The 16,061-nt window shown below is 44.9% G+C and overlaps 1 protein-coding gene across 1 annotated transcript in view; it reads right to left on the bottom strand.

Moving 5' to 3' along the window:
- Sae1 (SUMO1 activating enzyme subunit 1) overlaps window positions 1–16,061 on the bottom strand; it is a 53,380-nt gene that overhangs the window by 13,675 nt on the left and 23,644 nt on the right. Inside the window, exon 6 of the mRNA XM_032894379.1 lies at window positions 12,132–12,237. Within this exon, the coding sequence (XP_032750270.1) occupies window positions 12,132–12,237 (106 nt within the window). The remainder of the gene's footprint in view (window positions 1–12,131; window positions 12,238–16,061) is intronic.

Genomic DNA, 16,061 nt, shown 5'->3' with positions numbered 1-16,061 from the left:
CGCTCAAAGTCCAGGCAGGCAAGCTTCTGGCGGTCCTTTAGGCTCAGCAGCCCATCCCACATGCTTAGATTACAGGACTATGTATATACACGCGACAAGCTGAGTCGTTTCTAAGATAAGCCTAGTAGTTCTGTCTCTATAGATTTTATGCTTGTGTGAGTGTGCACCGTAAGTGCAGGCGGAGACAGGAGTCAGAAAAGGGAGCTGTATCCTCAGCAGCTACGGAAGCTGCCAGGTAGCTGCAGCTGGGTGCCAGGAACTAGACTCAAGTGCTCTGGAGGAACTGCAAGTGGGTTTGTTTTTTTTCTTCACTGCTTTGCTAAGCCATCCTCTGGTCCCTCATTCTGTTTCCTATCAAGTATGTATAAACAGGAATTTATCAAGTATTTATTAATCATGGAAGAGTCACCAGGACAGGAGTACCTCTATCTGCTGAAGGTAGAGACATGATGGCACCAGACATGATCTTCCAGAGGACCCAGGACTCACTATCTTCTTCTGGCTTGCACAGACACTGCCTATACATAATGCACAGACCAACATACAGGCACAAAACCCATACACAAAATAAACAAACAAACTCACTCATGACAGACAGGTGTGGTATTCGCCTGTAATCTCAGAACTCTGAAGGTAGAGGCAGAACTTCAAGCCACCCCCAGTCCATCTCCCAAATGAAGAAATGGCCCTTTGAGGTGACATAGTGGCAGAGGTCTCTAATCCTATCACTTAAGAGGGGAAGGCAGGGGCTGGAGACATGGCTCAGTGGTTAAGAGCACTGACTGCTCTTCCAGAGGTCCTGAGTTCAATTCCCAGCAACCACATGGTGGCTCACAACCATCTGTAAAGAGGTCCGATGCCCTCTTCTGGTGTCTGAAGACAGCAACAGTGTACAAAAAAGAATAAATTAAAAAAAAAAAAAAAAAAAAAAAGAGGGGAAGGCAGGACCATTCGGAGTTCAAGGTAATCTTTTACTACATAACAGCTGATGCCAGCCTGGCCTAAAGGAGACCCTGCTTCTCATACCACCTTGCCCCTCAAAATCTCTTAGGAGGCCACAGTGTTGTACTTGAGGCTCAGAGGCAGTAGATTTAGCTGGTCGTGGAAGACAGGGATACCTGGAGGCCATCGTAAGTTGGCTTGTAGACTCTGGTGACTTGTGGCATCTGCTCAGATCAGTGGCCAGTGCTGTGCTCATGTCCAGCTGCAGCAGCATCAGTGCGTGCATAGGCACACTAACTCCATAAACACTTCCTGATCCCTGAGCTCTATCCCAGGTCTGAGATGGGAACCCTACAATCCACAAATGATATACTCACAAGCCCCTGCTTGATACCAGAACCACATGACGCTCAGATCATCCTCCACAATAGACTCCCCGAAGATTCTCTCAGATGACCTGTGTGAACTCCGTGTCCTACCCAAGCCTGTGTAAGTGTTCACATGACATGGCCTTGGCTCCGAGCTCTCATGACTGGGAGGTCTGTAGGTTGTTGAAGGTGTACCTGATAGGGATTATAAAACCCCGACCTCCTCTTCCTTGCCTATGACTTGAGTGGTCTTGCTTAGCTGTGTACACCCACAGTAGTTCCAAGGGACTGGACCACCCAGGGTGGGTACCTACACTTTTCTTTTTGAGACGATCACATTATGCAACCCTAGTGTCTCAAACTAGCTATTCGACAACACTGGCCCAGAACCTGCAGCTATCCTCCTGCCTCTACCTCCCCAGTGCCACCACACTGGGACCTTTTCCCTCTATAAACAGTTTACCACCTCAAGTTATCTGTTATAAAGACAGAAAGCTAGCGCCTCACCCTTTAATCTCTCCAATAAATCTTCATCAATGGCCTTACGATGAATCAGCTCAAAAGACAGAAAGACACTGTCTCTCACTGTCTTCACTTGCTTCAAGACTTCACTTGCTTTTGAAAAACCCTCAGACAGCCACATGAAAGCTGCTGATAGGTGAAGAAGGAGAAGACCAATTCTCAGAAATGACTCAAAATTTAAATAAAATAAGTAATGTTTAAAAAAAAAAAAAAGAAATGACTCAAAATAAGATGCCCCTTTTGCCTATCAAATTACACTAAGATTACTCAAGCAAAAGGCAGAGGACCTGCATCTCATGTAGTGTTCAGCAGAGGCAGGAGTGCTCAGTGAATCACACAAAACAGCCAGTAAACACCTATGATCGAAGCTCTAGGATCACTACAAGCTAGAGGCCTTGTCTACGGTAAGGTCAAGGGTAGTCAGGAGTACAGTTGACTCTCAAGAAAAGGATTCTTCACACCAGGTTAAGTCATAGCTTTGATTATACGCAAGTGTTCACTACCATGTTATTTATACCATAGTAAACCTTATACGAATTTCAATAATAAGAGGGTAACTATGAACAGAACAGAGTATTCTGCAACTACTAAAGTCTTTGAGCTGCACTGTTAGTCACATTTCTTTCATCAATTGGATTAAAACCCATGACACTCCCATTCAGACTCTAGTTTCTGTCGGAAAGTCTGTTTCTCTGTCTATAAATGATTCCTGAATTTGACGTTTATCTTTTTTTTTTTTTTTTTTTTTTTTTTTTTTTTTTTGGAGCTGGGGACCGAACCCCGGGCCTTGCGCTTCCTAGGCAAGCGCCCTACCACTGAGCTAAATCCCCAACCCTTGACGTTTATCTTTAATGGGTCCATTTCAACTAGCATAAAAAGACTGTAATTAACAAAGGAAAACAAAACAAACAGGAGCATCACAAAGGGGAGTAGTGTGAGCCCACAGCTAAGACCTGCTCGGTCCTCCATCTACCAGCCTGACCAGTACACAGTCACACAACTACTTTGACAGCCCTCTGCACTCGGCCCACTCTGCCTGGTCACAAGCAGCAGGGAAAGAGGGTCTTTTCTCCAGCCCAGCACTTGAGTGGCACGTGGTCTTGAATCTGGGCATCTGCTGCTCTCTGCCAACCACACTTGAGAAGGAAGAAGGCACAGAAGGCACAGGACATTCCCGTGACTATTATCTGACAGTCAGAGAAGATGTGAGGCTCTAACAGCAACTGCAGCTGGGACTGGGGCTTGTCAACAGCTCACAGGCAGATGCTGGAAGTGGGGGCAGGGGACGTGGCCTGCAAAGAAAAAAAAACAAGGCAGGTGGCTAACAATGTGGCTCATTATTGCCTCTGATTGTGGTGGGTCTCAGTTTTCCTATCTTGCAAAATGGAATAAGACAAGGTCCCAGAGTTCCTCAAGTTCAGATAAAGTAAAGATTCCAATGGCACCATTCAGAGTTTCCCAGTCAGGACCACCAACCTCCCAGCGCTTTAGAGGCAATGTTTAAACAGGTACCTCACATACAATATTTGCTGAGTTTAACTCTAATACTGATTTAGATTTCTCTGTATGGAAACAGGACTTATGGTTCTGGCCTGAATTCCTGCTGGAAGATCATCCCTGCTTGTTCCTGGATGGTAAGACCTTCCTCTTTTCTTAATGATTGTGGTCTTTTAAACCTACCACCGATAAGAGCCGCATAGACACAAACACCACCACTGCCTTTTGCCTATAAATTATTTTTAAACATCTGTGGTTACGATGACAGCAAATCAACAAGCAGTCAGTTGCTACCCCCATTATCACAGGTGTCTGCCCTGGCTGGCTGCTCCTCAGGAATTCTTGTCATTGCCGGGCACCAAAACCCCACAGAGAAGCATCATGCTGAAACAGTGCTTGCCTATGGCATGTCTGGCAAAGGTTATGAGTTCTAAAATATAAAGTTTTTTCTAAAGAGGATCCATCACCACACCAGGCAGAGACTTAAGAAACACGACTTAAAATAATAGAATAGACAGGTGTGGTGATTCACGACTGTTATTTTAGAACTCAAGGGTTCACGAGTCTGAAGGCAATCTATGTAATAGAGCAAAACTATTGGCAAAGGCATAGGTAGGAGGGGCAAGAGCAGTCAAGCTTTGAAAACGACTTTAATAATGCATCAGACAGAGGAGTCTGTGGAATAAAAAGAAGAATCATGGATAAAATATGTGGAAGTCCAGTGGTGGTTTCCTTTCAGGAATTAAAACAAAATGTTACTAAAGAATTGTTTTTTAGAAGCCAGAGACTAGAACAATGTTAAATGTGAAAATTGGGAGTAATAGACTGCTGTTGTCCTTCTCTTTGTGACCCATGAGAAGCAACAGGAGTTGCTCAATGGCAGGAAGCTACGAACTACTACACAGTAAGTGTGGACCCAAACGTCTTTCAAATCCAAACCAGTTCAACTACCTTTTTCTTCTTTTAAAATAAATAACTATCCAGGTGGTAATGTTGCACCCCAGCACTCAGGAGGCAGAAACAGGTCGATCTCTGAGTTCGAGGCCATCCTGGTCTACAGAGTGAGTTTCAGGACAGCCAGGGCTACGCAGAGACACCCTGTCTTGAGAAAACAAAACTGCATTCATTTAACACAAAATATGGGTATTTCGCCTGCACATATGTGTGTGTACCCTGCAGGTACACGCCTGTACCTATTAAAGTCAGAAGAGGGTGTCAGATCCCCTGGAACTGGAGTTACCGGAGTTGGTGAGCCACCATGTGAGTTCTGGGAATCAAATCCAGGACCTCTGGAAGAGCAGCGAGTGCTCTCAATTGCTGAGTCATCATCTCCAGCACCGACCTCACATACTGCCTATGGGAAGAAAGCTGTGAACCGGCTCAATTCTGAAACCAACAAGCAGCTGCCTTAGAAAGATATCATCTTCCCCACGGACTAGCTCCCAACACAGCTACAAGTTCCTAACTCTGTGTGTAGCCAGGCCAGCACCAGTCCTCTAGAAGGGCACAGCCCTGCACTTCTAGGTTTAGATGCATTTCCTGGCTGACAAACAGCAAGAAAATGCAAAGAGTCTACTATGCAAATTACCGTATGGACAGCTTCACAAGGGTCTAGAATAAACTAGCACAGCAACGGAGTAAAAATTATTCAGAATCTCCAAACCTGGGAAGGAGCAAGCACTTCATCAGACCAGTGCTAAACAAGCAAAGAGTGAGGACGCCACATTTAGCTGGCTCTGGTTCAGAAGGTGCTAGGATCACAGGAAGGAAACCTAATGCAAACACAAGGAAAGGGAAACAGGAAGTGGGGGGAGGGAGAGGGGAAGGAGGCAGGGAGGGACCTATATATACACTATAGTCAAAACTGTTTTCTGAAGAAAGGGAGAATTATAGGTCTAGGGACATGGCTTAGTGGTAGAGTGCCTAGAATTAGGCAGTGGGGACTATCTTTGGGATAAAAAGAGGGTCACAGAAATGTCTGGATACCTAGATGAACCCTGTAGTGGCCCTCTGTGAGGAAGTATGAGGTGTCTCATGTATTTTCTCATGTATTTCATGCAGCTGCTCATCAGCTGTGTAAAGGCGCTGCCACCTTTCTTGAGACAGGGTCATACTATGTATCCCTGGGTAGCCAGATCCACAAGTTCTAGGATAGCTAACAGGAACATAGTGATAATCTTGTCTACAAAAAGAAAAGGAAAAGAATGTGTATAATAAACGGTCAGAACAGAACTCAAGCACAATTCTTGAAAAATGGGAGCAGAGAATACTGGGTTTGTTTCTTTTTCTAAAGAAGACAGGGTTTTTCTGTGTAACTCTGGCTGTCTTGGAACTCTGTAGACCAGGCTGGTTTCAAACTCATTGAATGCTAGGATTAAAGGCATGTGTGCTACTCCTACCCTGCCTCCCCTGGTTTGAGCATATTGGTTTTTAACATATTGAGTATGCATAGATCCTTCCCCCCTTAAATTTCAAATTTTTCATTTGGGGTTGGAGAGATGGCTCAATGTCATCGAGACAAGGTTTCTCTGTGTAGCATTGGCTGCCTTGGAATTCACAAGATCCGCCTGCTTCTGCCTCTCAAGTGCTGAGCTAAACATGTAAACCACAAGAGCCCTGGTGAGCAGTTGCTGTTCTTGCAAAGAACTACAAGTACCAATCTCAGCACCCATGGTGGTTACACCATCCCTAAGTCTAGTTCCAGAGGCTCCAATTCCCACTTCAGGCCTCCAAGGACAGCAGGCCTGTAGTCACATGTAAATATACATGAAGACAAGACACTCATACAACATAACAGCAGTAAAATTTCAAGTATTTTTCAGAATTTTTGTAAAGCAATTATAAGCATAAACTTGTGCATATAAATGCAGGTACCCAAGAGGGCATCAGATCCCTGGAGCTATATTCAGATGGCTGTGATGCATGATATGGATGCCTCAAATTGGACTTTGGTCCTCTGCAAGAGCAGCAAACAAACCATCTAACCCGTGAGCCATCGTGTCCTGCCAGCCCCTTGTGCTTAGGGTGAATTTGCCCATTCTCAGGAGGAAGACGACTCACTCTCTCCATCCTTTGCACCCTACTCTATCCTACACTACTGATACTCTTTGTATCCCTAAGGCATCAGTCCCTAGACCCCCTAACACCAGTGTTTGACAAAAGTAAAAAAATCCTTTATAGAGAAAGTGCCTTACTGGACAACCGCCATTCCCAACACACAACACAAGCTTTGCTCTTTTAGAAAGAAACACAACTCTCTATTCCTGAGTGAGCGCACACAAGGAATTCCATTTTCAGATCCCTTTCAGGAGAGAGGAGTTCTGCGGTCACAGCTCTGGGGCTGGAGATGCAGCGCAGTGACTGCTTATCTGGTGCACTCAGGGCACTGCATCTCCCCACTAAAACGGGGCAGGGTGGAGACGCCGCCGAAACAAACAAAACATTTTGGGGGGCTGGAGAGATGGTTCAGCAATTAAGAGCACTACTCTTCTAGAGGTCCTGAGTTCAATCCCCAGCAACCACACAGAATCATCTGTTATGGGATCGGATGCCCTCTTCTGGTGTGTCTGAAGACAGCTACGGTGTACACATAATACAAAAAATGAAAAACTAAATCCTAAAAACCAATGCCTTTCTAGAGACCCAGCACAGTGTCCTGGAGCCAATACTGGCACCGTTCTTTCTGGGAGCTGTCTTGGGTTTTTAGGCTTCTCGTCCCACTTCATGTGTGTGCTATGTGTGCGGGGTGTGGGCGGGGTATGTGCTTGTGAGCGCAGGTGCCCTCAGGGACCTGAGGTTTTGGACTGTGTGAAGCTGGAGTTACAAGTAGTTTATTTCTGAGCCAACTCTCCAGCTTACCCCCCCCCCCAGCTAGGGACCGAACCCAAGGCCTTGTGCTTGCTAAGCAAGCGCTCTACCACTGAGCCAAATCCCCAAACCCACCCTCTCTCTTTTTTGAGGTAAGTTCTTATACCAATGCTTGACTTTAAAAAGAAAAGGGCTCACGTGATCTCCCTGCCTCCATCACTCAAGTAATGGTAATAGAGGCATACTACCACACCGGGTCATCCTTTCTCTTTTTAAGTTATATTTTACCTATTTGCTGGTGTGGGTATGCTGGGATTTGAACTCGGGTCCTCATAATTATTTGGAGAGGAAGTGTAGTTATCTACTGAGCCATCTCATCAGCCACAGTGTTTTTCATGTCTGTCACTCCTTCTTTCTATATTATTAGTCTTATTCTCTTGACAGGTGCCGTGATTCTTAAGTTTTCTGGCACAGCAAGATGTTACACCTGTAATTTTCCTACCCCACTCTCTGGAATCCTCCACTTCTCTAAGAAGCCCAAGATCTACTTAGTGGAAAAGATAGTAAGTACTGTGAGGCGGACAGTGGACACATGCCCGTTCCAGGTCTGCGGATGAGAATCCATAGCATCTGCACTGCTACCTCCACTCTCACCCACCCCATGGGGCTCCTGCCTTCTGTAAGCACAATGTTCTTCTAAAAATCAAACACACACACGGCTGTCCTCACCCAGTTCACCTACTTGCTTACTCCTCAATACACCTTAGGTAGCTTCTAAAACTGTTAACATTGAAAAAATTAAGCTATACTTTACCAATTTTCAGTTCTTTCTTCAAACGGACAGACATAAAAACCACTGTATGAAAACAAGACCTGGTGGTTATATATAGGTCTATAAGCTCAGCACTTAGTAGGCAGAAGCAAGATCATTCAAGGTCAGCTCTGGCTATATGACTTCTGAGGCCACCACACTGATTTATCCTGGTTGAGATCCTGTCTCAACAAACAACAAAATAAACCCATAGCACTCAAGAGGTATTCCAGGAGCTTCCTACTGTCCTGTTTCAGTACCACACTGTTCATTAAAAAATAAGAACCTAGGACATATGAAATTAAAACAGGTGACTGGGGCTTCTTTTCGTACTATAGAAGGACTCATCTGAGAAACTTAAAAAACGTCAGGAAGCAGGTCACCCTGCTATTCTGAGCTGGCAACAGGAGCAACAGTTAGCTGATCTGCACTTTCTGAATGTTCTCTGGGTGGTTCTGACACCATATCCATTGGAATTTAGCCTCCTGCCACCGTGTGCTGCTCCTTGGTTTGCAACACTATCCTCCTTACCTCAATTTCAAGAGGTGCCTGCCCTCCCATTTAGTGAGCACCCTAACCTGCTTTGATAGCCGTAGTTATTTGGCCATACCGAACAGCTACATGATAGAGCAGTTTTGTCCTATAGCCTACATTAGGGCTTTCCTCACAAGGTGTTAACGTTTGTGAATCCATTGATCAATTCCTCCTGATTCTTAACTACAGACCCTGCAAATACCAGATGCACCCGAAATGCTTGACCTTGGGTTACTCTTTCTTCAGTTTTGAGGCAGTAGTATGTGCTAAGTACTTTTCCACAGTTTATTAGAAGAGACTCAGTGTGGAGGCAGCAGGACCCTCTGATTGTAACTCATCTTAAGATGAGGTCTACTCCTTTCTGCTCCTGTGTAAGTCTTCATGTTGCTGTCCATGCTGGTAAGAGAACAGTTTCCATCTGAGAGCCACTATTTTTAGTGCTCCTGTTATGATAAACTCACAGTAACCTCAAAAAGAACAAATCAAAGTCAACTTTTTGCCACAGGAAGCCAGCTCACACTTAATGTTTTGAAACACACCATGGGAGAATAATAAAGATGAGCCCTATCTGCTCACAGACGGAGAGGACAGCTCCCAAGATAGTGGAAAACCGCAGCAGGAAGCCTTCAGTCTGACCATTACTGTATTAGACTAACTGGAAAAATACCGAGTTCCCAAACACAACAAGTGCGTGCACACATACACAGGGAAGCAGGGCAGCACATGACTCTGGAAGACACTGGACATCAAAGCCTGGCTTGTGTTGGGTATCAAAGCAAGGCCCCTGCAAGAGCAGTCAGTGCTCTTAACCGTTCTTTCCAGCACCTAGAAATGTGACTTTTAAAGGACTAGAACAGTGTGAGAGGTGACTTGTCTTATACACATAAGGCTGGCTCTAGCCTTAGCCCCAAGATTGGGGTGTGTGGGTGGGATGAGGGAAGGCTTGCCAGACAGCAAGGGATGCTGAAGGGATACCAATGCACGCGAGCAGTTTGCATTCTGAAGTGGAGTAAATGAGCAGACAAGCCACAGCCAGTCACTCATAAAGAGAACTGTCATTTACCTAGCACCCAGTGTTCCAAACAGGTAAGGGAGCAATGAGGTCAGGTTCTTTTTTCTCAGTGGTGCATCCCAGCCAATCACTCTGTCCTCACTGAGTACAACCAGGTGACATGAAGTGATCTAAGGCATCATCGGCTCAATTGGGTCACATTCTCAGGCCTGGAAAAACTGAAAACTACATACACATCTTTTCAGATCAGATTATGGTATGCCATCCAGCCAAGAGAACAAGATCACTCACCAGTTCAAAGATCCTTCAGTATCATTTAAGCTATCACTGCAAAATAGCAAATTATCTGGGTGTGACAGCAGCAGAAGGACCAGGAGGAGTTCAAGGTCAACTTTGCTATAGACCATCCGTCCATCCATCCGTCTGTCTGTCCAATATTGTTCTTCCAGAGGGGCCAATTCCAGCACTCACAGTAGGAGGTCTCTCTTTTTTTTTTTTTCTTTTTTCTTTTTTTCGGAGCTGGGGACCGAACCCAGGGCCTTGCGCTTCCTAGGCAAGTGCTCTACCACTGAGCTAAATCCCCAACCCCAAGTAGGAGGTCTCAAAACCCACCTATTAACTCTAGCTTGAGAGGATTCAACAGTCTCCTGGCTTCTGAGGGTACTCTCAGCCCATGCACACACATACAATTGAAAAACTCAATGAACAAAACAAATACACAAAACCAAATTGCACATATACAGTAAACAGCTTAGGTATAAAATCCCAAGTCTTGCTTCTCTCAGCCCCTCCTTTTATATGCATTGGTGTTTTGCCTGCATGTATGAGAGTGTCAGATCTTTTACAGTTACAGTTATAAGCTGCCATGTGGTTGCTGGGATTTGAACCCAGTTTCTGTGGAAGAGCAGTCAGTCCTCTTAATTACTGAGACCTCTCTCCAGCCCCAGGCCCTGGTTCTTGACAGGCCTACTCATCTTCTTCTAGACGCCCCACATTCCCTCTTCCTGGGCCTTCTTTCTTGGCAGCACATGATAAGCCCCAAACGGCCACTATGTGTCTAATCCACCTTAGGAGAGTACTATACTCTTGAGACAGATGGGAGGTCCCCCTAAAAATCGCCATTCTCAGACATGACATCCTGTTTTCCTATTCTTTTACTTTGAGACACAGTCTCCGTTTCCAAGGCTACCCTTGAACTTGTTGCAATTCTCCTGTCTTAGCCTCCCCAGAGCTAGGACTATGTGAGGTAAAAGCTTGCACTGCCATTTCCAGTGGTTCAATCTCTGCCACAGGAGCTGCTGGAGGCTGGAGTATGCTGAGTGACCTCACTCACTTCCCACTGTTGCGGGAATGCTCCCCAGTGCTTTCTTACAGCCAAAACCAGAACCACCCTAACAGACCCAGACAGGCCAGGTCACGCTCAGGGGCTGCTTGATAAGCAATTACTAGAAAGCATTTCATCATACACACAAATGCTGCAAACTAGTGACTATGGCTTCCTGTGCCATAGAGAGGGCTTGCAGGCAACCCTGGCCCAGAGGAGCAGGTGCTACTCACGATGCAGCTGGCACTTCTTCCACACAGGGTCCCACAGTCCTTAGGGAAGGCATTTCTCACATGCCTAACACTCATTCCTACTTAACCCACTTAAATATTTCTGTATGAATCCACATAGGGTTTTAAAATAGTTCACCCGCTAAATTTCCTTATCCTCCATCCTTTTCCCGATTTTCAGACAGCATTTCACACAGCACAGGCTATCCTCAGAGGTATGAGGTGGCTGCAAATGAGTTTGATGATCCTCCTGTATCTGATCCCCAAGTGTTAGCTAGGATTACAGGTATGTGTTACCATGCCCCAGCAACAAATGGTATTTTAAAAAATGAATCTTGTTGGGGCTAGAATTAAGTGGTCAGCAATTGAGAGCCCTTGCTGTTCTTGCAAAGGACTCAACCACGAGAAGAGGGGATCTAGCACACTCTTTTTGTATTCTAACACACATGCCTGAACTTTTACGAAGATAATGCACGTAGATATAGATGAGCAAATCACTCACATATAAAAAAGGGGTGGGAGGACGGCTCGTGAACTCAGGGCCTGCTTGGTCTAAAGAGCCATTTCCAGACCAAGTTATTATACTGAAACTCTGTCTCAACAACTATATACATATACATATACATACATACATACACACACTAATATAAAAATTAAAAGTAAACAGTTGAAACTGTCAGGGACGGAAGCAAGGTCAACCAGTATTTTCCTATCAAATCCCTGAAAGATGGCTCATTCAACGAGGGAGAAGCCAGGTACGATAAATGGTAAATATGGGAGACTGAGGCAGAAGGATCTCCTCAAGTTCAAGCTGGGCTCTTCTGTGAGGCCTCCCTGCAAAAGGTAAAAAGCAAACAACTCAACTCGAAGACAAGAAAACACTCAAAACTCTTGTCGGAAGAACAAGGGCTTAGAGCAGTTCTGGAGGGGCAGTGTGAGAAGATGCTGGGGAACTTCAGGGTCAACTGCAGGTCATTCTGACAGATTTAGAACGAACACTGTGGGGGGGAGACAGAGGAACCTACCCAGCTTCAACACTGGGCCCAGCACAAGCCTGGCTGGTGGCTCCATCTCCAGGTCTCACCTTGCAGCAGAAAGTAGTCTGGGGCAGTGCGCTTCAGGGCAGCCTGGGCTTTCTCTCCACTCCAGTCCACTGCTAGTGCTTCCTTTACAGGGCAGAAAAGCACTTTCTGTGGGAAAAAAGGCAGAGTGCTTACAAATAAACATGCTGGTTTGAATCAAAGCAAGAACACTTTCCAGGCCATACAAATGTAAACATTCAAAGTCTTATTCTAAGACGCCAGTGCCCACTAAAACCTAAGAAACACTTCCTTCATACCCTGAACAGGGATGGGCACGTGCTACCTATGTAGGAAGATGACACAGGCAACCTCCTAAGACCTGTTTCATTTTGGTCTCACTATTTAGACCAGGCTGACCTCGAACTTGGCAGAGATCCTCCTGCTTCAGTCCCCTAGACTCAACTGGATGAGGTGGTACACAGGCCTTTAATCCTGGGACCCGGGGGCCTGGGGCAGGAGGATGGACAGCCAACTTGAGCTACAACACTGCAAGACTCAATCTAGAAACCTACAGAAGAACATTCCTTAATTATGAAGAAAACCAAGATTTAAGTATTTCCCAGCACAATGGTTTGATGTTGACAAGAAAAAGAGTAAGGGATGGGACAAAAGGTCCAGGCTACGGAAGCAGAAACAGCACTTGCAAAGGCCCTGTGGCAGGACTATGCATGTGTGAAAGCCACGCATCTAAAGCACATTATTTCTTGTCTTGTGCTGGGGTTGGCCATGGCCTTACAACTGCGGAGCAAATGCCCAACCACTGATCTAGTCCCAAATCAAATTATCTGAAAATATGTTATGGGACATACTAAATTTTAAATTGTAATTTATTTAGTGCAAAAGTATTACTGATCTCCCTCTAAAAATTAAACAAAAAGGAAAAACAACACAGAGCCAGAGAGATTGTTCAGTCAGTAAAAATGCTGGTCAAGCTTGACAACCTGAGGTCCACCCCCTGGAGCCCACATCATAAAGAAAACTGATTCCCACAAGATGTACACACACACACACACACACACACACACACACACACACACACACACACACACACACACGCATATGTGGCCTAGAAGAGATGGCATAGCAGTTATGAGAAGAACTAAGTTCAATTTCCAGTACCCATGCCCAGTACCTATAGTCCTATAAATTCCCATTTCAAGAGATCACAGGCACCTGAACATACTCATGAACATACCCATAATTAAAAAGAAACATTAAAAAAGAGCCAAACATCACTTACAGTTCCATATTACCCACACATAGACATTTTCTGGGAAAGGAATTTCCAAGAAAGCATGCAGGAGATGGGCGTCCTGGGTGAAAAGTCTAGCAAACAGAGTAAGAATGCTATCTCCATAGAAACAGTAACAGGACACTGGTTCCATCCAGTGGCTAACACGAGCAAATACTGCAACCCAGGGAGCCAGGCTTGCCTAGCAGAAGAGAGTTAATTAGCACATGGAACAGTAAGAAACTAGAATGAACATTGGGCTGAGAGATACTGGTGTGAACTCACTGGCATTATAGAGAGAAATAAATAGCTGGTTATTGGTTAGACATGATGTAGACTTATAGTCCTAGCACTTGAGATGCAAGCTGGCTAGCTGGACTAGCTGAAAAGGTGGGCTCTGGGTTCTAGAAAGACACCTCACGGGCTAGAGAGATGGCTCAGCGGTTAAGAGCACTGACTGGGGTTGGGGATTTAGCTCAGTGGTAGAGCGCTTGCCTAGGAAGCGCAAGGCCCTGGGTTCGTCCCCAGCTCCGGAAAAAAAAAAAAAAAAAAAAAAAAGCACTGACTGCTCTTCCAGAGGTCATGAGTTCAAATCCCAGCAACCACATGGTGGCTCACAACCATCTGTAATGAGATCTGATGCACTCCTCTGGTGTGTCTGAAGACAGTGACAGTGTACTTGTCATATATAAAATGAATAAATAAAATCTTTAAAAAAAAAAAAAAGGGGGCTGGAGAGATGGTTTAGTGGTTAAGAGCACTGAGTGCTCTTCCAGAGGTCCTGAGTTCAAATCCCAGCAACCACATGGTGGCTCATAACCATCTGTACTCTTCTGGTGTGTCTGAAGAGAGCTACAGTGTACTTATATATAATAAATAAATAAATCTTAAAAAAAAAAAGACACCTCACCTCATTATATATATAAATTAAACACAGCAATCAAGGACAACAGACTGCCTGAGACGAACCTCGGGTGTCCTCTATGTATAGCCCATATGTTAATAAGCATGACTGGCATAAATGTGTAGATTCATTCATCCTCAGATGATTAGAAGCTGCTGAGAAATGAGTTTGTAGGGGTTGGGGATTTAGCTCAGTGGTAGAGCGCTTGCCTAGCGAGCGAAAGAAATTGGGTTCAGTTCCCAACTCCAAAAAAAAGAGGAAAAAGAAAAAAAAAAAAAAAGAAAAAAAGAAATGAGTTTGTATCATTATTTTGAAAGTACCTCTCCATAAAACATTTACCATCACAGCAGAAAAAGCAACCTCTCAGAGGCTAAAGAGTTGGCTCAGTGGTAAATTGCCCTGGCTACTCGTACATCAGACCTCGGTTTGATTCTCAGCATCCACAGGGCATCTCTAAGTCCAGTCCCAGGGAACTCTGACCCCTCTTCTGGCCTCCCATAAAAACTTCATGCATGGGGTTGGGGATTTAGCTCAGTGGTAGAGCGCTTGCCTAGGAAGCTCAAGGCCCTGGGTTCGGTCCCAAGCTAAAAAAAAAAGAATCAAAAAAAAAAAAAAAAAAAAAAAAAAAAAAAAAACTGCATGCATGCAGTACATACACATTCATGCAAGCAAAGCACCCATACATGTAAAGTAAAAGGGAAAATTTTATCCTTTTATCCACCCACCCACCCACCCACCGCTTTGGTATTTTGAGACAGGGCTTCTTTGTGCAACCATGGCTGTCCTAGAACTCTGTAGACCAGGTTGGCTTTGATTCAGGTTGTCATCTTCTGCCTCCTGAGTGCTGGGGAAAGGCATGTGCCTCCAGCATCTGGTGGAAATTTTTTAAATAAAAAAAAAAAAAAATGCCCATCATGCTGGTACATTATCTACAATCCCAGAATGTAGTAGGCAGAGGCAGGAGAATGTCAACTTTATAGCCTAGGCTATACAGCTATTTCCTGGACCAGCTAGAGCTTTATATTGAGAACTCATCTGAAGATAAAAAAGTATTCTACCAGATGACAGCCATAAGCCAAACAATTTTCCCTCAACAGCATGGCTGAAGCACAGCCTGAGGTTAGCAAGTGTTACTGTTACGTGCTATTGGCCATGGAGTAAACTGGCAAGATCCTTGAGAGTAACAACAGAATCTGGAAAAGGTGAAGATACTTATCCTAATTTTACCCTACAGAAAAGAACACGACTGCCCAAGCAGGCTGAACACCACCTCACATGCACAAACAGAATGCTTTGCACAGCACAGTCTCTAACAAGGAAAAGTTCACACACCTAAATGCCACCGACAGCAGATACGTTAACGGTAATACAGCCACACAAAAGAAGCCCTGCGTGCAGTACTGTCCAAGAGGACTGATTACGATGGTGTCCTCATGTGTGCATGTTGTGCAACTCCCACACCAGCAGCTACAGGTGCTCACTGAGCACTAGAGTTGTCATTTTTATACTGTATTTAATATTAAATATGTCTGGTACCTACCACAAAGGACAGCAAAGCCCCACAAAGACACACAAACAGATGGCCCCAGCAACACAATGCTTCTCTCACAAAGCAGGTGGCAGCACACATGCAAAAGGAAACCAGTTCCGAAGTAGTGAAGGGACACGGGGAGCAAATCTACATATGGCTTACGCATACGGACATGAGAAGAAACACATGGGAAGAACCAACCGCTGACAACCATTATTTACACTGAAGAAGAACAGAAAGCTTAGACACGCCACGTCAAACCTGCT

The sequence above is a fragment of the Rattus rattus genome, chromosome 2, assembly GCF_011064425.1.
Source record: "Rattus rattus isolate New Zealand chromosome 2, Rrattus_CSIRO_v1, whole genome shotgun sequence".
Taxonomy (NCBI): domain Eukaryota; kingdom Metazoa; phylum Chordata; class Mammalia; order Rodentia; family Muridae; genus Rattus; species Rattus rattus.
This window is presented reverse-complemented; position numbering and strand designations above follow the sequence as displayed.